The following is a 23961-nucleotide window of genomic DNA, read 5'->3' on the forward strand; positions in this document are numbered from 1 at the left end:
CGAGGACTTCTGTAAGCAGTCTTCGCTCACAAAAGACAAATCATAGTTTTGGAGGTTTTCGAAGTTGTTTCCAAAACGTCACGGATAAAGTGATGATACTAGAGCCAACAGCGAAGTGTCACGAATGTAACGCTGCTCCCGTGGCTGATCACACTACATCACAGCACCAGCTTTATGCAAATTCTGGAGGTTGGGCAATGCTCACACCCGTCTCATGTTGGAGACGACGACGCGGCATTGAGCGCAGCATTCGTCAGCGAATGCGGGGAGCATCGCTCACACGGAATTTAGCCGGGTGACGAATGTTTCCGGACGGGGGACGCCCGCATGACTCGCGCGGCTGGCGGCACCTATCTCTCACGAAGAGCGCTCCGACCCGGAGTCGGGAGGTGGGTGTCGGCTCACACCGAAGAAGACAGTCACATGGCCTTGACTTCAGGCAGTCGGTACCTAGGACAGAGGACACTCACACGGCCTTGAGTCGAGCGATGCCTGTCTCCGTGTCGCGATAGTTCTCATCCAGAGTGTAGACTGGGTCGGGTTTCACGATGAACGAGGGCGGCCGCGTGCTGGAGTCCTTGACAGTGATGATGACCTGCGCCTCGCTGGACCGAGGCGGTTCGCCCTGATCGCTGGCCACCGCCTCCAGGCGGATTTCAGAGTCGATGGCGAACTAGGTCAGCAGAAAAAGAAAACGTCTGACCAAGCTGCACAAACAAGGTTAATCGACGAGACATCCAGTCAGCCAGCCCAACAGCAGTGATGACATTTCTGGACCAAATTATCATATGAGCCAGACAGGAAGTGTACGGTATTGGAGCACTCGCTAGGTTCAATAATGCGGACAAATACCTTGTGTCTGCATGAAAAGGCGTGTCTCCCTCCGATCCCCAGCGACCCCATGCACCTCCTCCACCCTGGCATTTCCCACATTGTCTGCGCCCCGTGCGGATGGGCGGCCAGCCGGCAGCCAGCGGACCCAGCACGGACGGCGCACCTCCACGAGTGGCCTGGTCAGCGTGATGACGCCGGTGCGCTTGTCTATGCCGAAGTAATCGGACGCGTCGGTCGGCCGCACTGCCTGTAGTGAGTACGTGATGGCGCCATTGTCGCCCACGTCGTCGTCCGTTGCCGACACGCGCTCCACCTGCGTGTCTGGCTTGGTGTCCTTGGCGATCGTCTCCAGGTAGTCCTGTGGCAAGAGACGCAGCGGCATCGTATCGTCGTCCTGATCTCAGAAGGATGCAGCAGTATCCTCAGCATTTCAGAAAATGAGCTCGAAAACTATGGTCTATGGCCTAGCTTCGGAGGGGCAGAGTTAACTCACAAAACCGATTTAATTTTTACTTTTCCCAATATTTCGCTCCCTTTGTTACACGTCGTTCGGGGGCTTTGACTCCTTCATGAACCGGATAAGCGGTGAGCGGAACATGCATCTGCCTCCGAAGTCGCCAATGCTGAAAAACAAACATGCTCTCGCAGACGAGTCGCAACGAAAAGAGCAAGCGGTCGACGAACATAAGAAATACATGATAGTCAAGACTAGGTGGGTTATTTGCGTTTATGGCATGTGTGCCATATCGTGGAGGTACATCGGCTCCAGAAGGGCCGAGCCTCTCGATGCAGCCGCTTCGGGCACGTACACTGTTTAGTGCTACTTTCGGCGGCCGCCGACAGGGCAAGATACTAGACTGTGCTGTGAACTTTTTTATTACTACCTTTTTTATTACTAGACTGTGCTTACACTTTTGTCGAACAGTGGGGAGTTGTCGTTGACGTCCAGGACATTGACGATGAAGGCGCAGGTACCCTCCAGAGACGGCTCCCCGTTGTCATTGGCCTTCACAATGACGCGCAACTCCTTGTCGTGGTCCGGCGCGTCCCGGTTAAAGCTCTGCCCGAGGGGAGGACGGGGTGGTGTCAACAAAGGCGCCGGTCCCGGAGACGGCTCCAGAGCCTCGGCGCGCATCTTGTACTCAGAAGCTGCTAAAACAAAAGTCGATTCGAGTTCGGGCTCGTACTCAACCGTGGATTAAGTGTCAGGGGATAAGCTAACTGAAACCACGATATATATTCACCATGGCTCGTTGTTGATTGGAGTTTTAGGGCGCCGCAACTACTGTGGTCATTTTGCGCCCTATTCACTATGGCTATGCAATGCTACCAAACAGGGACTCGCCAGTGATGCATAGACGGTTTTCTCAAAGCACCGAATGTCTCACGACATCGACCTGTCCTTGAATTGTCAAAAGTGTTACAAAATACTGTAATACAAAAGGTGAGATGTGCGGTGATGTAAATGTAAAAATATGTGCATATATATCGTAAAAATGTAGTAAGATTGAATTAAAAACACCACAAATGTTACAAAATTTAACGCTGATGCACATATGAGGCATGAAAATTATTTAATAATGATTCGCAAACGTCTTATTAATTCAAAACGAGAGCGAATGCATTTCCGCTCACGAGACGTCCAGAGACACACAACATTCGGACAAAATTGTCTTCCCTTTCACTGTCATCAGGATGACATTTTTAGCATGTTTTCGTCAGCGTTCTCATTCCTTATTTCCCCCGAGTAGTGAGCCTACTTTGGCAGTGGTCAACACGCCCGTCTCTCTGTCAATCTTGAAGAGCGAGTCTGGGGAGCTCGGACTGGTCACCAGTGAGTAGACCAGGTCGGCGTTTGCTCCCTTGTCAGCATCGGTCGCCTTCACCTGGCAAACACAGCGAGGTTAGCCCTGTTCTGAGCTGCGCCCTCATCGATCGCACGCTCGGATCAACAGTGCTGGGAGTCATGTACCATACTTCCGCACAGCTACGTCTGCGCCATGTACGCGTTTCTGGTACAATGTTGGCATTGAAAAGCAGTGAGATAAATGTGCTTCTGACGTCATTTTCGTAGCCCACTAACCGCCTGTTGGCTATCCAATTACCTAATTAACTTAGCTAAAGATTAACTCTGCCTAGAAAACGTATTTTAATAAGCCCAAACACAGCAAACATGATGCAAATGATCTGCTATGCGCTTACCGTTAGTACGAGCGTACTGGCATCCTTGTTTTCTTCTACTTCGGGCTCATACTTGTCACAATCAGGAAACTTTGGACGATTGTTATTTACGTCTGTGGACGCAAGTCGAGATGTCATAAATACAACAGATCCACATAGACACATAGCTCTCAAAGACAAATGCATGTTGCATCTGAGGGGAAGAACAGTAACAAGAAACATCTGTCTCTTTCGTTTGGAGAGGCCGCGTGCAAAGCTGAGCAGATGAAGATTATGAGCGATGCAAAATGGGTTCGTGCATGCGTGTGCATGCGTGCGTATCTTTGTATATCTATGGCACAGCTCTTCCTCGGAAGAACACAACTTCCCCAAACACAAAGCTCTGTCCAAGACTGTCCCGAGCCTGGCGTCCGTCCCAACGGCACTCACGGGCTTCTACTGACCTATCACTTCCACCCTGACGGAGGCTGTGGCGTCCTGGTTGTGAGTGTCACGGGCAACCACCGTGAATGAATACTCGTCCTGGGTGAAATTGAACGGACGGTTCACCAGCCGGATCACGCCCGTTTGCTTGTTGATGGTGAACTGTGAACGGAGAGGACCGGCTCATTGAAGTGTCATCTGATGACGGCGACTGCGGAGTGTCTGCTCACTGAAGTGTCATCTGATGACGGCGACTGCGGAGTGTCTGCATTATGAAGTGTGATCTGATGGCGGCGACTGCGGAGTGTCTGCTCACTGAAGTGTCATCAGATGACGGCGACTGCGGAGTGTCTGTTCACTGAAGTGCCATCTGATGACGGCAACTGCGGAGTGTTTGTTCACTGAAGTGTCATCTGATGACGGCGACTGCGGAGTGTCTGCCCATTGCGGCGTGATCTGATGCCTGTGGACGGAAGAGTCTCATCACTGAGTGAAGGCATCTGTAATTTAGTGGTCTGGAGTCTGAGCTGCTTGGTGTCGTCTGGCGAGTGATCGTCGACTCCAATCAAGTAGGTGCTGATCACTCTGAGCACATTTACAAAAGGTTAAGCTAGGTCAGACTCATAGCACACATAGACAATATGGTACTTTGGGTCTCGCGACAGTTTCTTCTCATGAGCTGGTGACACTCCATGGGAACCAGGGAGACACGGGCTGGCTGTTGACGTCCGCTTGAAAACAATGCTATTATCCTTATTTCGATATTTCATTAAAACAAGAATTACTGCAGCGTGACGACCATTTCTAAAGGAATAAACAAGTCTCTTCCCAGGCTCTTCAGACTTCTCTTACTTTACACTGTAGATGAGAGGCCTTTTCTTGGTATCATTCCATATTAGTAGATGAGCAAAAGGCAGCAAATTAGCGATATATTGATTAGCATATATATTTGCTCACTTATTAGACTTGTTGCTTCGACAACTGCATGTGGCCAAAGCACGAATATATAAAAAGTTCGGAATTTTTACGCCGAGCTATCAACCTTAAACATACCTGGTGGTATTGATTGAAGGAAAATTTCCACATTTGAAGACATTGAAGCAAGCAGATATGATGAAATAAGCCCACCTATAGCCATTGACATACCTTAGTGATGTATGCTTTTTAGTGGAAAAGACTACTCCACAATGTCTCTGTTTAATAAACATGCTCCTCACTACGTCACAGTTTGATTACGTCATCGTGCCTTGCACAACATTAATTGAGAGCCTATGTACGGTCATGATGTCTGGAAATCGCGCTCCTGCACGCCAGATGTCAATGATTCGGCGACTATTTTTTTTTTTGCCCTTGATCGCCGCATGACCAACTGAATGCCAGCACTTGAGTGACGTTATCATAGCGTCATGGATGCTGGATGACCTTGAAATAGGCTCCCGAAATACTCTGCACATCTTCAAGGGCGTGTAGTTCAGAAACTAGAGATGCTTGGGTGTTTGGAAGGGCAGAGCTGTGAACTGCACCGAATGATCTTCCAGATGGCTATTTCATTTCAAAACCTTAAACAAATGTAGAATACTCCATCAAAATCACGCAATAGAGGCAGCAGCGCCTATATTGACAGCTTTCGATACTTGAAGTGGACTTATGAGCATGATGAACGAATGACTCTGTTTGCTCTGAAGCTCTCTCGCGGTCTCTGCACTGATGCAGTTGCATAATTATTATTCATGATCAGTTCATGCATTGCTGAACATCAAACACGAAAAGAGGAGCCAACAGGTCTACCAGAAACCCATTCTTTACACCATGCCTGCCAAAAAACAACTGTCAAACGTACCTCGTGGCTGTTTTTTTTCAATAGTTGTGAATTCGATTGTGTAGCTCACAAACCACATAAGAGATATCGGCAGTGTCCGCACTTGCTCAAAGAATGTCCGTTCGAAATTCGGCACTAGAAGCAGACAAGAGGGTTGGGCCAGCGCGCCTTTATGAGGGTGAAATTGGTCCACGTTAGAGCTTCGAGAACATTTGAACTCCACTTTCTGCATTCTCGTAATATGCTTAGTTTTTGAGACAACAGGATGACTTAACAAATCGCCAATGCGGCCCCATTGACCTAATTTATTCTGGGAAAGGTGTGGTAGCGCAGGCAGGAGGGCTGGGACACGTGCCCCTCCCTCCCTTAGGTTTTCGAGGGGTCCGAAGGGCCCATCAGAACCTACGATTAAGGGCCCGAAAGGTCGGCCGGAGGTCGCATTCGGGTGCGGGCCGGGCGCTCCAACGCCAGCCAGAGGGCCCTGAGCGCTGATCAGGGGCCCACTGAGTCGATAAGACCCTATATTTCCGTCAGGCACCACCAGTAGCACACAGTCGGTTCCGTGGCGGCATGGGCCTAAAGGCCCATTTCCCAAACTGGACAAAGCCGGAGCCAGCGATCTACATCGCTAGGGGTCCTACAGCGATTAGCAGGGGCCCTGTGATGGCAAGGGGCCCCATCCAGCCAGAGGCAGTGTTCGAGGGGAACAAAATGAATCCAGAAGGTCAGATTGGATGGTCTAAGGGCACAAAGGGTTGGTTGGGGGTGTTTTTAGCGCCCTGACCTGCGAAGACGGCACCCCAAATAACGGTCAGAGGGCCCTTTTCGCCGATCGGGACCCTCTGAGTCGATATGGGCATATCTGTTGGTCAGGCACCACCAGTTCTGCAGTCAGCTCCGTGTCGGTATGGGCCTGACGGCCCACTTACCAATCAGTTAAAAAATCGGGCCAGTGATTTATACTTATTGGGGACGTTGGCACTGTCAGGTGCCCCCCAAAGCACCTAACAGAGGGTCCTGTGCAGGGGTGAAAAAACCTGCTCACTTGACTACCAGGGTGAGAGACAGAAAATATGAGGATCAGACTGCCCAGGAGCCACCCGTACAGACTGTGACTGTTTTCCTGCTAAGTCAGTTTTCCATTTTTTCAACGATAAAACAATTTCGCTGCGGTGTTATGGACGACAACAATAACATCATACACGACGACGTTGAATTTAGTATTGGTTTCCCTATCAGTGAGGAGACAGCCACTAGTTGCCAGAGGGTGTCACCCGGCGAGACAGAGTTAAATTGTATGAGGGTCTGTCCTGCGCAGGTTTCGGAGCGATTTTAACCTTTGCCGCCTGTCTCCCGGAGCAGTCGCTTTTTTCAGCCCCATTCGGAGCGTTACATATCTGACGCTATGTGTGGGTGCTTAGTCGGCGTTGTGATCTGTTGTGTCGGAAACGCTCACTACGTGCATACTGGTTACGCGTAATTTTGGGCGTTTTAACAAATATATCGCACTTTTGGATTAGGCTGGGACATTCGCGCTTGTCTCTTTATAGCCTAGGATCCTCTGCGTTAAAGCTTTGCCTGTATGTTCAGTTGCCAGGCATGGGTAAACATCCATCACGTATGAAGATGCGCTGTGGGCACGTGAACTGGTTTTAATGGGGAAGGAAGAAACTTGAAAAGGCACATGAACACACTAAGCACAAAAGGTTGCCAATTGTCCTAAGAATCACGTTTTGGTGCAGGTGGAAAGTGGGAATCTTGGCTCCAAGGGAAGAGTTTAAATTGGATGTACGAATGAGTGGCCATTCCGCACAGTAGCTAATGTTTAACAATATTTACCGTTAAAAATCAGGCTGTTTTGTGATATACACCACCACTTTCATCAAGCAACCTTTGTGTTTCATGATATATGTGCCTAACCTGGATTTTCTTATAGCAGTGGTGCTGTGTCCAAGGTGTGTGATGTCTTATGTCTTTTTATCAAGTTGTTGTCATGCCATTTGCCAGGAATCACAAGCTGCACAGTGAGCAGAGCCCACGATGATGCCACTCCTGAACCAGCATCTCTGCATCCCTGTTCTGAGTACCCATGAAACTCCAGTCAGAAAACTGCGGATACTAAGATGAGCTGCGTTGGTTGGATTTGTGACACCTGAAATGCAGCATGTCCTGACTGATGATCTTAAAATAGCCCCTGCATATATATGGATTTGATGGTGTGATGACTGAAAGTCAATTTTAGGTTGTCAGTCATGTAACAATACTGTACTCTGTTGCCAAAATATTATTGCCTCATCATGTGTCTTCATGCTCAGAATATTTCATATCCATTTTTGTCTCAGTAAAAGTATGTCTACCACTGTTCACTTAACATTTTTGTTTTATTTATCACGCAGTGCTTAGATGTTGACATTGAATGGGGATGCCAATTTCCATTAACAGTTTGGGTGTTTCCAAGAAATCAGGGTATTTTTGTGGGGTAATTCTGGTGCTCCTGATATTTTGTCATTAACTTCCCTCTTCCACAGTTTTCCGCAGTTTCCACAGTCCCACAGTTCCACGGCTCTGGGCATATAATTGTTAAGGTGGTGTTTAGTTTTAACCTGTATCCTTGTTCAAGCCTGCAGCTTATTGGGCCGACAAACGCACCCGAAAATGGCAATCACCAAGCAGCCAAATTTCTGCACGAAATTGATACACCACCGGTGACTTCTGAACCTGGCCCGAAACGAATTATCCCTTTGCGATTTGGTCTCCCTTTGACTCCAGCAAACTGCAATCCACAGGTCCGTCCTATCGTGGCGTTTTGTGCCGCCCTGGTCCGCAACTTGAAGGCAAGGAGAGAGGGAGATGGCGCGGATGGTGGAAGAAAAGGAACAGCAAACAAGGCGCTCCTGGGCAACATGCTCTATGTCCGGTCGGTTGGTGACCTAAAGGGTTTCCGGACCTAAACAAATCAGTTGACGCCCAGGTGAGCGCAGTCTCCGAAGCCATCGGACATCTGGTGTCCAGTAAGCTGATCCCGCCATCGGCTGCGGCGCCGAGCTGCAGCGTTCGCGAAGCAATCAGCGTCCTGCGTAGTGAGGAACGCACTAGCTCCAACCAAGCTCTCTTGAAAGGTTTGTGGAAAAGTGGTCGCTCGATGGAACCTTTCATCAGTCTAGTCGTCCGCGCGTGGCTGCTCAGCCCTGTCGAAAGTGTGGTTGAGTCCATGGGCAGCGTCCTCAAGAAGGTTTTCTTCATGCATCGGCAGCTGAGGCATGACAATGCCGCGAATGAGCTCACGATTCGATGGAATGGTCCTGAGCTTGATGGCGCCGAACATCTCATATGAGCTGTTCAGAAGCGCCGCCAGTTTGCTTGTTGAAGCGGTCTGTCAACATGAAACACATGCTCACGGGAACGGTGATCGCCCGGCACAGAGCATACCAATCATGTCGCTCCTGCCTTTTCAAGTAGTTGAAGAGAAAAGGAGTGTTGACATCGTTAGTCAGCCCTCGGGTCAAATTTTCCATGCCCGGTTAACGTTCTGGAGCTCACGGCGAGTGCTGAAGTACTGTAGACAAGGTTCTTAGGCTTTCGTTGTGTGCTGAACTGTACGCGGCGTATTTGGCATTTTGTACTGGCACCATGTCGGCGCGATTTTGTACATATCCAAGGTGAATTCAGTGTAAGTACAAAAAATCGTTGCCTACTACGTGGTGTTGAAAGCGTTTTAGCAAAACATGTATCCGGTCAAGGATATGGTAGGTAAAACAACGATGCTGTCGCGATCCGACCGAAGCTCTCTTGAGAAGTTGACCAATACGATCATGCGTTCACCGGCTTCATCAAAAAGCCAACGAGACAAAATCTGGCATCGCAGTCCGGTGGGAGAGTGTCTACGGTTTTTTCACCCCTGGTCCTGTGCTCGCAAGGGGCCCGAGCCGGCATAGGGACTGTGTTCGATGAGGCCCGAAGAGGGGCCCAGGCAGCCCATCGGAACCGACGATCAAAGGCACGGTTGGAGGGCATAAAGGCCCAAAGGACTGTTTGTACGCCACATAAAAAATCGTGGCGCTTAGGCCCTTGACCTAAAATATTAGTCAGAGGTCCTCTTGCGCCGTTTGAGGAGCCCCTGAGACTATGTGGGTGTCTAAGTCTGTTAGAGACCACGAACATTGAACAGTCAGCTCCACGTCCGTCGAACCCTTGAGACCCACTTCCCAAGCAAAAACGAGGCCGGGGACCGCGATTTGCAATGTTCGGGGTCCCCGACACAATGAGGGCTCCTGTGTCGGTCATGGAATACGGCGCCTAACAGGGTGTGCTGTGTCAACAAGCAGCCCCAATCGGTGAGGGGAAGATTTGGTCAACAGCGGCGGGGACGGGATCCCGAATGACAGAGGGTCTCCGTATTATGTAAGACCGTATTATATGTTACTAATATACTAATAACATCTATCAACGACAGGATGAGTGCATGAGAAAGAAATAGATGAAGAACGATTTCGTAGCGATGAATGCAGACCTATGGCTTGACTTGTTTGAAGGCTGTATTGGAAAAAGGTTGCGAAATTTAAAAGCAGCTTGATCCTTACAGTGTGCCCGAATTGCGCAAAAACTAACAATGCGTTTTGAAACGAGGCTTGGATGGCTCGGATTAGAACATTTTCGGCTAGCAGCGACCATTTCATGTACAAAATGGAGAAGGGTGGGTAAAATCGGGGGGAGGGGGGGGGGGGGGCTGGACTACACACAGCTGGGAGACGTGCTTTACCAAGGCATGGTCCGCAAAGGGACCGCTCTTCGGGGACTGTACAAACGCTCGGACGTGGCTCCCGTTAGGGGGCACTTAAGCCCATTCGTGGCTGTGCATGCAGTTTGCCTTAGATGAACGGGGAGCTGCGGGGATGTAGGTGTAGCGTCAGTGAGACAAGATCGGCGGAACACAACATTTCGATTTACATGATTTATATGACCTATATAAAAGTGATGTTCAGGTTACCAACCGAGTTCCAGAACGATTTGGCTCTAACGGTTTTGCATACGGCTGCCACAAAACATCACTGGAGCAGCTACATGGCTCTCCACATGTGCAGGCAAGGGAGACCATGCACCCTCCTTCCCCCCACCCGCCTCTCAAGCTTGCATTTGTTCATTTTGCACATAGATGGTTCGTGGCAGATATTAGAGACACGTGTGATGCGTTCTCACTGCACTCCACCTTACACCCTTAAGAAAATAATTTCTTTCTGTGCGATCGCGGGTGCTGTATGACAATGTGATGACGTTTCACTGTAGCTGGTAATATGCCTCTCACTGAATTCGGTAGCAAACTGATGTCCGCCAAGTTAGCTTCTCAGTCGCTTTCGAATTCAGCGCTAACTTCAGATTTTCACTAAGTTTCTCCTATGGTCCTATTAAGTAGGTTTGTCATGAATCCGGAATCCACTTTTCGCTTAGGAATTGACTTAGAATAACCTCCACAGTTTAATGGAACGCCCAAACCTGGGTACCCTGTCATACCTTCGTTTGTGCAAAAACAGACAAAATGGATATCATATTGATCCTCGTCATTTCAACCTTCGTCACATTTACAGAAGCTGGTTTTCCGGGCTAAAGTTTAAGGTTTCATGCAGTGAGGAGTCCTGCACTTCTTTTGCTCATGGAGCAAATTTAGTCAAAAGGGTGTCATGCTGATGCTCGTGATGCCTGCCTTCGTCACACTTGCAAAATTGAATTGGCAAGGTCAGAGATCAAGGTCACTCAAAACGCGGTACCCTGGCATGTATTCGTTTATCAAAGCAATACAACAAAAAGGGTGTCACAGTGGTGATCGTCGTGTCCGCTTTCACGTGCGTAAAAACTGTCTTTAAAGGGAATGTCCCACATTTGAAGATATTGAGACAGGCATCAGACATGATGGGGAAGCTTACTTGCAAGTACTGGTGAACTTTCATGGTTCAAAAGCATATTTCTAAATTTGCAAAAATGCGCCCGATTACATCATCGTTTGATGGTAGGCATGGAATCGTTGTGTGACGACAGCAATACTTGGCAGCATTTGACAGCCAGACCTAAGGAATACCTTAAAACTTACGAAAGCTGACGCCAGCCCGCTGTTGCCGTGGCGGGTGCTTTGTCGGGCGGCGCGGTAGTGAATGGCTCGTTTGGGGATTTTATCTTGGTACTGGTCGCAGGAAAGGCTTTGGTGGACTGTTTGGCATACCCAACGTAGCGACTGTCAGCTTTTATGGCAGACGAGTAGTATCAAAGCACGATACGCCGTAAAAACTGTTCTATAATGTTATGAATCTCGAACCAAAACCTGCCAGGGGCTGTTGATGTAAATTCTGCATTGTAAGCCTATCCTTGCCTGCAGTGCTTCGGTCCTGACATTGATATTTCGTGATATGCACAGAAATTGCTCTCTTTATTGTTTGTAACTGTAAATGCAGTCACAGGCAAAACTTAACAATGAATTTGTAACATTGCTATGAATTAATTGCGGAAGCATTGTTATTGCTATGGTGAAGACATTAAGCCGGAACTACTAAAAAAATGTTACTTTCGTACCTGCCCCGCTGGCGGAGAAAGAGCTACGCTGGCTGTGACGTCTGGGTACTGTCGTGCTGAATTAGGGCTGTGAGGCATCAGCCGATATGGTGACGTCGCTGGGCTCTTGGGCCGACTGAAGGCCGTGCGGCATCACCTGAAGATGTGGCGTGACTGGTATTTGACTGAGTGTGTGACGTCACTGGTTATGAATTTTTAGGGCTCTTTTGGGCCAACTGAGTGCCGTAAGGCAATCAGCTGACAATATGACGCCACCGAATAAAAGCTCTGCCGAATCGCCTGAGCGTGAGCTGTCGCTCAGCGCGCCAATAATTAAATTAGACGGGTACAAAAGGTAAAGATGAAACATGGCTTATTGCGCCCGAGGTTAAGTCGAATATAAGTGACGTCATATCGTCAGCTGATACCCTATGCCTATAATATACCTGATCGAACCCTTAAAAGTTGAAGACCGTTGACGTCACACTAAGTCGAATATCAGTGACGTCATATTGTTGGCTGATGCCTTATGGCCCTCAAACGGCCCAAAGGGAAACGTAAAAACTCATAACCAGTGACGTTGCATACTCCTGGTGATCCATCGGAGCCGTCGCGTGCAGTTAGATACTAAACCGTTCTTAGTGACGTCACAAAGTCCGCTGATCCCTTACAGCCTTTCTCCACTACGACAGGACACGAACCTCGGAGCTAGCGTACTCTTCCCTCCGTCGGCGCTGCGGGTACCAAAGTAAAAGAAAGTTGAACTGCCAAGAATCTTTTTCTTGCTGAAGGTGATCTATGCAATCACTAGATAGCCTCGATACAACCATTGTGGTGCAAGAACGTTCTCGCTGGCAATAGTCCTTTGGCAGTGTTTAATCAGCTGTTACCAGTCATTCGCAAATTATGAAATGCATCTCGTAAGCCTGGCATGGAGTAATCAACTAATGTGGTACATCGTGTAATGACATGGGTCAACAGTGTCATTTTGGCACATCAGTGCTGTACTGCGGCATGGCGTAATGAACAGTGATGCAGTTCTTGTACTGCAATCCCTGCTGCTTTCATAATAAATTCCATCATGAAAAGATCGGTCAAGCACGCATTCTTGTATGAGCTCCACATCTGGCATATGACTGGCGAAAAACACAGGATGCTATATACAAATCACTTTCAGAGAGGCACGCAAGCAGTAAGTCACGTCGCTTTCTCAGATGTTTTGCCAATCCACAAAATGTAGGTGACAAAGACGCAAACAGGTATTTGACAAAGTCCAACCATGATGTAAACTAACATTTCGCTCGCCCACGAATATCACGTGGCATTTCACCAGAAGCTTCTGATCTTAAATGGACAACGCCTGACGCCCACCAGGTCGAGCAAACCGGGGTCATGACAGGTCACCAGGTCAGCTAGTCATGACAAATATAAATTACTAGAACCGGCCGTGCGGGGTGCGGCTGTCTGCCAGGCTCTCTCGACTTTCGTCCGTCCAAGGTTCGCTGTGCACAAGCGGGTGTGCTACACCGGAGTGTTCCGACGGACCGGTGATAGTGACCTGCATAAGCTTGTCCACGATGGCTTCGAGGAGCGGACGCACGTGCGGGAAGGTCCTCGACACATTCACCGGCCATAGGATACACTAGTTGGCGGCACGGCTGTAGAGGCGAGGCGTTCTGGAAGCCATGCAACAGAGATGAGTTATAACTAATTCATACTGGCATCCATCACTATGGCCTTTCGTTGTCGACAACATGTTTCCCACAAAAGGATATTTCTGGCAAAGAGCAAAATAAAAACAAGCATAAAACACAACATTACAGAATAACTTTTCGCCACTTAGTTACACCAAATCCTCAAATGATCACGTTTTATAACTCTGTCCAAACCACTTTCCATTAATGACTGTGATCAGTGTCCAAAACAACAAAACTTGGCATGCGCCTTGAGCACATCTGATCGCAGACGTATAGTTTGCAGCAGAATGCACGGTGTTCCTTGAAGTGACACATTGCTTGGCAGTCCACCCCGCCCACTGACATCAATTTGCCTTGAGCGGCCACAGCCAACGGATGCAGGCCATGCCAGCCATGAGCAAAATAGCGAGCAACACAGCTGTTCCCGCTCACCCACCGCCACGCGTGCTAAGACAGGCATACAAACTGGGGCGGACAAACGTTACTGGGATTCATATCCAGGATATATAACATCCATTGCATTGTTCAAAGGGCGCTTGTTGTATGGTGATGATGATTTGGGGTTTGGGACGCACCAGCTGCTGTAGGTCACAGCAGCGCCCCAAACTATCATTTCATGCAGAGCCGCAAATCAGACAAGTGTACCAATCAGGTCTCCCTGTAAAGACTTGATGATCAGACCTGGTATAATTGTGAAAAGATTACTGGGAAATTTACAGCGCGAGGAAACTGGAACACTTTACCAAACTCGACAGCATGCGAACAGTCCCCTAAAAAGTGACATGGCCTGCGATTCTGGACGTTGCGTCCGAAAAACCGCACTCTCGTTGCAGGAAGGTGACGGCAAATGACGAGCACGTGATGCACGGTCAGCTGTATCGTCAGATTATCAGGTCAGAGATCAGAGTCAGAGTATCGACTGCAGCGTGGTCCGTGGCCAGCCAATAACTGGTGACGGTGCGTAGCATATGTGTGGCCCGTGCGTAACCGGCAAAGAGCAACTTCCTCACTCCTATTGTCGCGAAAACACGACTGCTGAAGCCCAGTACGGAATTTCACTGACTTCAGCTTGTTGGCGCTCAGCGAGTCCCAGTGAAACTGCCATCGCTTCTGCATGAATGACGACACTGCGGGGTACGTGTCTCGAGCTGGTAGTGGTGTTACAGGAATGTGCATCCCTGTCGTATCGCGCTTTGCTGACGTGCCAGCAAAATTATTTCCGCAGATCCCCACGTGGCTTGGAGTCGAGAAAAAGCCTCCAGCAGCTAGGGGGGCTGATCAAGGAGTCGGAAAGAATCAAATGCGCATTGCTATCGTCTACCTCAATCAGACAGAGAACTTTGCTGATGGCTATGAGCTCGGAAGTGAAGATCGACGCGTGTTCAGGCAGTGTGAATGGCCGTGTTGTGGATACACACACAAAAGCACACCCTTCACGTGCATCCGTCTTCGAGCCATCCGTATCAGTCACCACGTGTCCGTCAAGGAAGGCTGTGCGCTCTAGGGTTGCGTCATCAAGTTCCGTTACGAGAGCGCGTTGCCTTTGCATGTTTGATAGCGAAACATCCACTCTTGGCGATTTTAGTTCCTCAAGGAGCAGTCTCCATTAGTCTAGGTCTGGTGGCACGTCGTAGGCTGAAGCTGCTCGCGTCCGGAACTTCTCGCATTCGCACACAAAGGGGAAAAGTCTGTCGTGACCGTTGAAGTAGAAATAGCCTTCGTAAGCTGCGTGAAAACACTGCTTAGCAGGTGGGGAGATCTGGGAACTGCGCCAGGTTGCACGTGTAGTGCAGTCCCGGCATCTGCCTTCGCAATGCTAGTGGAAGGCTCGTGAGCCTCCACCAGAAGAATATCTACGGGCGATGTTCGGAAAGCCCCTGTGGTGACACGTAGTGCGGCGTGGTGCACCGTGTTCAAAGCACGCTTGATCAGGTCTGATGTACCATCGTGGTTAAAACAGCCGTAGTCAAGTTTTGAACAAACCAGGGAATGACACAGGAGTAAGAGCGTCCTTCTATCAGCACCGTATGACCTACGTCCCACGCACCTCAGGGTGTTGAGGGACTTTAAGCCTTTGTCGTGGAGATTTCTTACGTGCTCCCGCTATATTAGGCGTCAGTCAAATTGTATACGAGAAATTTCACGGTATTCTCAATGGCGACGCGTTGCACTTAAAGCCTGATTCCCATTTGAGGATGGTGTCGGCGACGACGACAGAAATGAACTGCAGTTATCCTCGATGTAGAAAACCGGAGCCCGCTGAGCACACCACTTCTCCAGACGTGTGACAGCCAGCTGCAGCTGTCGCTCCATCGTGTGAATGGTCGATGTGCTACACCAAATAGCGAGGTCGTCTACAAATAGAAAACGGCTGATCCCATGTGGAAGTGTGTCTCCCACATCGTTTATCCTCACTGGGAAAAGAATGACACTTAATACGCTGCCCTGAGGCCCACCATTTTCTTGCGGATACCTATCCGATTGATAAGAAGCAACACGCACCGAAAGGAATCTGTCAGCCAAAGAGATTTCTAAAAACTTACCCATTTGACCGCGGCTGCCGAAATCGAACAACTTTATCAGAATCTGTCTCCATTTGGTATCAAAAGCTTTTTATATGTCAAAAAAGATTGGCACCGGTGTGACGTTTGCTAATAAACCCCGCCCGCACTGCAGTATCAAGAGTTAACATGTGGTCAATCATGCTTCTGTTCCTTCGGAATCCACACTGAACATTCTTAAAAAGTTTTGATGTTCTTAAGTCCATGAAAGCCGCACATTTACCATCCTTTCCATGAACTTACAAAGCGGAGATGTGAGGGCGGTTCGGCGATAGTCTAGGGCGTTCGGTCCACTTTTCCCGGGCTTTAAAATAAGCACCACTATGGCCTCTCGCCAGGTAGGCAGGAAGCTATCTGATTCTCATATCCAGTTGAAAAGTATCAGCGGTGCTCGTAGCACACAGGGAGGAAAACGCCGTATCATGTAATTATGGGTGAGGTCGGGCCTCTCCGTGACACTGCGCAGTGAGTGAATGGCCGCTTGAAGTTCCATCATGTTGAAATGCCTGTTGTACGCCAGTCCGCCACCTGTATGAAAATTAGATTGCGAAGTTTCACATTGCGGTCTGTGTCGCAAAAACCGTGTATCGCAGGTGCCATTTCGGCAACGGTCTGACAAGGCATCCCCAATGGCTTCCGCGACATCACTTGGGTGAGTGATGCTTTGACTTTCGACTTGCAGTACGGTCAGTGAAGCTGGCGGGTGCAATCCAGCGATTATTTTAATGCGGCCCCTATACGTGTGACGTCGGCGTGTGGCGATTCAGTGAGTTGACGTAGCTGCGCCATGATGCACGTTTCGCCTCTCGTATAGTGCGGCTGCGCGTGTTTTCCTGAAAGCCATGAGGTTTAATGCATTGCTGCGCCGGTCAAAAACCCTAAAAGCTCTCCGAAGTGCGCGAATAGCGTCGCGGCGCTCGTCATTTCACCAAGGTACAGGGATGCGACGAGGGCATCCAGAGGTGCCCGGATTGCATCCGTTCGCTGCCGTCCAAAAACGAAAGACGTTAACTGCTCCGGGGTCGGAGCCGTAGAGTCGAACTTGCTAGAAAATATTTCCTCCAGGTGAGCCTCAAATGCGCTCCAGTCCGCCTTCTTGAAATTCCAACGCTGAGGTCGAGTACCACGAACAATACCATCACGTTACCGAACCCAGACCGGAAAACGGTCACATCCAAGGGGGTCCTCTGAAGCATCCCAAGTGAAGCGTGATGCTTCCAACCAAATTTGAACTACAAATGCTCAGGTCTCGCACTGACGATTGTCCTGTTGGCAATGTAAAATGCGCCTTTGCTCCTGTATGAAAAACACATAAGCCTTCGTTACGCACGAAAACCTCACGTAATTTACCGCTAGTGTTCGTGGCAGCACACCCCCACACAGTACGATGTGCGTTAAAATTGCCTAAAACCGGCGGAGGGGAGAGGAAGCTGAGAGACTAACTGTTGTAGTTCTCCAGATGGAAACGGAGCCCCAAGTGGTAAGTACAGAGAGCACAGAGTTATGGTGCGGCGGTTAAAATTCACCGTTGCTGCGACGGCTTGCAAGTCTGTTCTTAACACCAGACGCTGTGTAGGTACGCTTGGGCGTACAGCTAACGGGACGCCACCGCGAGCAATGGTGTCTGTTGGCGTGTCAGTGTGGAAGGTAGTGTACCCTTTCAGGCTGAAGGCCGCATCAGGCGCCAACTTTGTCTTCTGGAGACACATGGCTACCGGACAGTGCGCGCTTAAAGCTGTCTGCAAGTCCTGGGCGCTTGACCTTATACCTCTGCAGTCCCACTGTAAGAGTGACTGCGTGAGAGGGCTTTAAAACTGCGTAATGCTCTAAAAGAACTCAGAAGCGCTAGAGCCCGGCCCATGGTTGTTGGTCCTGTCTCCAGAACCCGTTCCCAGAGACCGGGCGGATCCGAGGACTACCGCCATGTCGGCGAAATCGGCCCCGGCGGATCACGCTTTTCCGGGCGTCCCGTTCTAAACGGGGCCGGTGCCGGCGACGTTGTGGCCCTAGGTGGCGGTGGTGGCGTAGGACCCATGGACGGTCTCCCCGCGGATCGGAGGGGCCTGCGTGAGCTTCCATACACTTTCAGGGGCGGCGGGAGGGCCTCTCCCGTTGGAGCGGTCACCTGGTCCGCTTCAGACAGCCGACTGGCTGCCTTGGCACGCTCCTGGTGTGTTAGGCGTCCCCGCTTTGCCTCACGGCGCGCCTGTCTGCCTCGTGGCGCTCTGGCGTCTCTGCCGTTCACGAGCACGCGCTCGCCAAGGTTGCTTTAGTTGTCGGGTTGGCAGACAAGGGGCAGCCAACAGAGCCTGGTTGCCCTAGTCACGCTGAACTACCGTCCATCCACCGTCCCCTGCCACCGAAGGAGAACCACCCGCGGGGGGAGAGGGGGGAGGAGGTTGGCAGCACGGTATCCTTCGATCACTGCAGGGAGGAAGGGAAAGCCAAGGCTGCCAGACTGGAGTCCAGCGCCCGGTTCGTCGATACAACCGAGAGACCAAAAGACTTCAAGAGCGCAACAAACCGCGCAGCGGTCATTTGATCAGTGGAGGTCGGACGTGCGGTGGAGATCTTAGCTTTTTCCACGTATGATGTTCGGGGGTGGCTCTCGTCGTACAGTGTTTTGGCCTCGCGAAGAGAGATATTGCGAGAGGTCTTAATCGATTTCTTTTTCTTTTTCTTCCATGCAACTTGGGCACGTGCGGTCGTAAGTCGTGTGCGAAACCTGATCTTTGTTACAGTTCACGCAATAGGCTCTCTCTTAATTGCAGAATTCCGATGTGTGCTCGGAAGAAGCCAATTTCTCGCAAACACACTTGCTGTGGTAGTACTGTTTGGTATAGCCAAATCGCTGGCAGCGGAAGGATCACATTGGGTTCGGGATGAAAAGGTGGACCTTGACACTTGCGTATCCAACGAAGAAGGCAAATCTGGGCGACTGAAACTCAGCATGATGTTGTTTGTCGGCAGTTGTTCACTTCCTTTTCTATTGGAAATCCTATGCGCGGCAGTCACGCCGAACACAGACAACTCGTCAGCGATCTCCGCTTCACTAACGTCACATAAGTCGAAGCAGTTGATTATTACTCCGGATGTATTTTTTGTCAAGTGTGGTGTTACTCGGATAGGCACAGAAATGTCTCGTTTTCCATCCTTGTCCCGAACGCAGTACATGAATTCGGCTACAGTCCTCGCGGATCAGCCTCCGCCCCGCTGATGAACTCTACCTCTGACCCTCCATCGCCCAATTTGTCGCACCGAACGACATTTTCAAATCGATCATACTCGTTGTTCCGCTGAAATGGCGAGAGAGACGAGAGCCTCGTGTCATCCCTTTGGAAGACCAAAATTCGGGGAGATGGTGAAGGTTCAACGCTGCTTTCTGTCATCAACGTGTCCATCTGTCCATCTGTCTACAACGTCATCATCAACTCCCCTTTCAGGAGTCATTTGTTTTTTTGGTTATATGATGTCATGCAAGTTTCAGTGAACTTTTCGCACCGGAACTCCCCACCCACCACGGAGCCCAACTGGGGGACGGTCCAGCACTCCCTCGGGAGGTGGTCGCCGCCAGGGCTACCCCGGTGCTATACGGGGCGAACGACGCCTCCCACACGGTCAGGTGTAACCGGTCCCGTCCCGTACTGACCGTGGTTCAGCGCCGCCGCCCTTTAACCCCTTAAGCCGCTGCGCGTGGTCAGGCACCCCAAGCGGCGACCCGCACGGGACACCCAGCCGCAGCGCGAGCGACAGGCCGCTAGACCCGTGTGGGGCACCACGCCCCCCCCCCCCGCACCCCCGGATATCCTGGCCAAAGTGGTGTGTTGAGACGCGCCGTGACTGACCCGCACAACGCGGCCCTCAGCCACCAGAATCTGATCAACCCTGGGACGCGGGCGAGGGGACACGGCGACCCCGATAAAAAGAGGATTTGGAATGGGCCGTATGCGGGAGAGCGGGCAATGGAAAGGATGGAGAACCACTAGATGTTAGCGTTCGGCAGCGAATCCAGCAGGTAGTCCCAGAGCGACGACCACTTGAGATCGTGCGCCTCCTGAGGGAGATAGGGGACGGGCGTGGTCAGTGGCGCGGCCTACTGGCGGATAGTGGACAAGCACCGCCCACTGGAGCACGGCAGATGGGCGCAGTCAGTCGAGTCACGTGGAAGATGGCAGTGCGGGTGCACTGGATTATGGTGCTCTGGACCAGGCGGCCAACTCACGTGGAAGACGACGGAGTGGTTCTACTGGTCTTTTGTGGGGGGCTCGGTCCTCGTCGAAGAGACGGAGCACGGGTGCCGGACCCTGACGACGATTCCGACCCACATGGAAGACAAAAAAGTACGTATGCTGGACCCTGACAACGGCCTTTACAGACGCAGAGGGTGCTTGGGCAGGCATGCTGAACCCTCACGGGGGTCCCAGCATGCGAGGCAGGCCCTGTAGCGTGCGGACGGCGAGCTCGACTCACGTGGAATGTGGCGGAGTAGGTGTATTGGACGCAAACGGCGCCGTCGGCCGACTGGTCGCGACCGCCGATCTCCACAGCCGGCTGCGGGCCCTCGCAGCGCACGCCGTCAGCCGGGTGCTGGACGGATCACGGCGTAACCTGCACGCGATGATGCGCCTGCCGTCAGCGGCGCTGCACGAATCACCGACCGGTCACACCACTGCTGCCGCGATCTCTGCTCGGGATGTTTCGTGGCTGCACGCAGATGGGTCGTGGCAGAGAAAACCCGAAACTCGAAACACGTAAATGATCGACTGAACACTAGTAAATGCCGACAATAGATTGATTAGATAGATTAGATAGTCACAAGAAAGTTCGAGATGGAATACCGATGCAACTACAAAACACGCAATTGCCTTGGAAGGAACCGTCCCAGGCCCTGTTCACGCCACTGTGTTAGGTGATGTTGAGATCCAGGTGGTTGTACACATAATACATGTTACTTTTGTGGGCAAGGTTGCTCTGTGGACAGGGCAGGACTGGATGCAGGCATACACATTTAGCACTCACAGGGATCAAGCACAACACTCTCTACCCCAAGGAGATGGCAACAGTTGCCTTTGAGGTTGACTTGCCGACAACCTGGTGTTTGTGTCGGGTGTTAACATAAAATTATAATTATTAGATGATGGCAATATTGCTCCTTATCAATGATTTAATCACTTTTATGTGCTTAATTAATTCATGTTTAGTATCATTGCTGTAAAGACCAAGTTTGATCATATTGCCAACAAAGTGAACCAATACTTAAAATATAACCCTCAAAAACATGCTGACCTAGATTCCAGTCTGGGAGCTGGTGTAGATGATGCGGGAACATCTTCCCTGTGCTGAAAGCAGTTCAGTACATAAATTATCGTCATCAGTAAGATGAGCAATGAACAAAACTGCCACACAATGTACAGGCTATAGGACAGCATTGTTGCATGTGCTCCAAATGTAAGACAGATGAATGTTTTGCTTACATTATATGAATGTTGATGTCAGAAATGAAGACGTTAGTCAACTTAGCTAACACAGAGCATTAATATTGCATCATTCCTCTCTGCAGCAGAGCTTTGGAATGTCTGGGCTGGGAAGTGCGCTCCTCACGCTCCATTACCCCCTGCTGCCGCCATGATGCCACGGGGGTCCAGCCGCCGTTGTCTGTGGGTTTGTTCAGCTGGGAATCAGAAATGATTGCCACACTAGGGAAATTGGGCTATCATTAAATACCGCCATTGCCTACATTGCACTGTCATCGCCTACATATGATAACTGCATGCTCAGTTTGGTGCAATTCGATAGCAACTCTAAGCAATTTTTCAAATAACAATATCATTTCTGAAATTGGTGGTAACCATGAGCCTAACTCCTAGCACTCAGATTCATTACATGCATCATTGTTGCCATGGTGTTGTAACTGTCAGCAAGTTGTGCATGCTCTCAAAATCCGGCCATCACATGCCAATGACTTTAAATCACTAGCCTGCAAAGCGTAATGAAGTAAAGAGTTCACAACAAAAGATAACACCGTATCTAGAGGCCAGCAAACTTAGGTTATGTCGACATGCACATGCTTTTCAATGGCTTTGGCTGAACTTTTTAGGCATTTTTGCCGGACATCGCTGGAGTCGTGTAATCATTCCTCAAACTGGGGCCAAAATTGAAAGCGGCCGGACACCAAGCTCGAAACTGCACACGTATTGAGACGTGCATGCTCTGAACTTATTTCCGCGATATCGGTGATACGTCAGACATATTTGGCGTTAAGTGTTTTTAACAGTGTGGGAGCGAGGTACTTACGCGAATGCAACCATATGATTTTCTGTTGTCCGGCGAGCACCGCGTACACAACACTTTCTCTTCGGCATCCCGTACCAACGCAAAATAGGACACTGCCTAGGAATCGGGGAAAATGCCCCGTTGACAAGTGCCACATATGTCGAAAGTGCTCACGCTTACGCTCGCGACACGCACGCAGTAGTAAAATCTTACCAACAGCAAATCACCTTCCGCGGACTGCATCATATGTGCAGCATCATCGCCTTTGCAAAGGCATCAGTGGCCATGCTGTTCTGGGCCGCAAACAGAAAACAGCCTGTAATGTGACGGCGATCCTATGTCGTTTCTATGACGCCATTAATGTCAAGGTGACTTGGAAATAGTCAACTAATGAACCTTTTCCGCAGTTTTGCTGGCGTGTATCTCAGGAACCAGATGGTTTCGGGTGTTGGAAAGGACATGGCCGTAAACTACATTAAAAGGTCCTCAAGATGGCTATTTCAGTTCAAAATCCCATACCAATGCGGAACACTCCCTTTAAGGTGACAGGTTAAGATAAAAACGCCTACCCTGGTAATTAATCGTTTACTAAACAACCAAAAAGGAAATGACATTATAATGGCGCTCGTGGTGTTAACTTTTGTTGCACTTAGAAGTATTGAAGGTCAGAGGTTACGATCATACAGAAGACAATATCTTGGCTTTCATTCGTTCACCAAAGAAACACAACACATGGGGTATCGCAATATTGGTCATGGTGTCCACTTTTGTCACATCTAGAAAACAGCCTTCATGGTCTAAGGTCAAGGTCACATAAAAGCCAGTACCCCGATATCTGCTCCTTTGCCTAAGAAATACAACAAGAAGCATGTCGTATTTCTACGTGTGATGTGGACTTCCGTCTACTTGTCTACTTTTGTTGCAATTGCTTCATGAGCAAAACATGTCAGGATCCCCTCTGTTATGTCACCTTGACTCGTCAAGGTGACACTAGTCAAACACAAGTCAAACATGTCACTAGACTTGGCCACCAGCACTGTCGTGAATCACGGACGACAAATCAGAAAACACGACGTCGGATTTCCGGCAGAGTACGAGTAACACGCCGCCGTCCGACCTGGCATGCTGTGTTATCCGGCTGCTGATAACGCACATGCCGGACGTCGGTCGCCGCAAGCTGGCGAATCCGTGCCTATTAGCAGCAGCCGTAGGAAAGGCATTGACTTTTCAGTCATTACTCGTCCTCCAATAACGTGACCTGTATGTACACTGTGCAACGGTCCTTGAGGGGGCGTATGCATGGTAATCCCCCATTTCCCGAATATTTTACGGCACGTGGGTAATACTCGCTATGGTCACGAACATGATGATCGTTTGCATCGATTTCACCGGGAATATTAAAGCACGTTCGGCAGTGCTTCACACGACCTGTAGTCGTTGTGGAATGCGACGATCAACTGGTGCCCCCAAGTCGCCAGACATCCGCACAGCGAGAACAAAGAGGTTCATCACTCTAACGGCTCATGCCAGCTACAAGGTTCATGATGATTGTTGATTCATTATTCTGTCATCATTCGGAAAGCTCTTTAGAGAAACGAACAGCACACCTCTTTGTCATCATTTTCCCCGTTCAGTC

General features: G+C 49.9%; 1 protein-coding gene across 1 annotated transcript in view; it reads right to left on the minus strand.

Moving 5' to 3' along the window:
- Positions 1 to 23961, minus strand: part of LOC119111257 (DE-cadherin) — a 51363-nt gene that overhangs the window by 22130 nt on the left and 5272 nt on the right. The window contains exons 5-10 of the mRNA XM_037235079.1: positions 3459 to 3600; positions 3037 to 3128; positions 2595 to 2720; positions 1745 to 1894; positions 998 to 1192; positions 471 to 673 (exon numbers count right to left, since the gene is read on the minus strand). Coding sequence (XP_037090974.1) covers positions 471 to 673; positions 998 to 1192; positions 1745 to 1894; positions 2595 to 2720; positions 3037 to 3128; positions 3459 to 3600 — 908 coding nt within the window. The remainder of the gene's footprint in view (positions 1 to 470; positions 674 to 997; positions 1193 to 1744; positions 1895 to 2594; positions 2721 to 3036; positions 3129 to 3458; positions 3601 to 23961) is intronic.

This window comes from Pollicipes pollicipes, unplaced genomic scaffold, assembly GCF_011947565.3.
Source record: "Pollicipes pollicipes isolate AB1234 unplaced genomic scaffold, Ppol_2.1 Scaffold_7261;HRSCAF=8764_pilon_pilon_pilon, whole genome shotgun sequence".
Classification (NCBI taxonomy): Eukaryota; Metazoa; Arthropoda; class Thecostraca; order Pollicipedomorpha; family Pollicipedidae; genus Pollicipes; species Pollicipes pollicipes.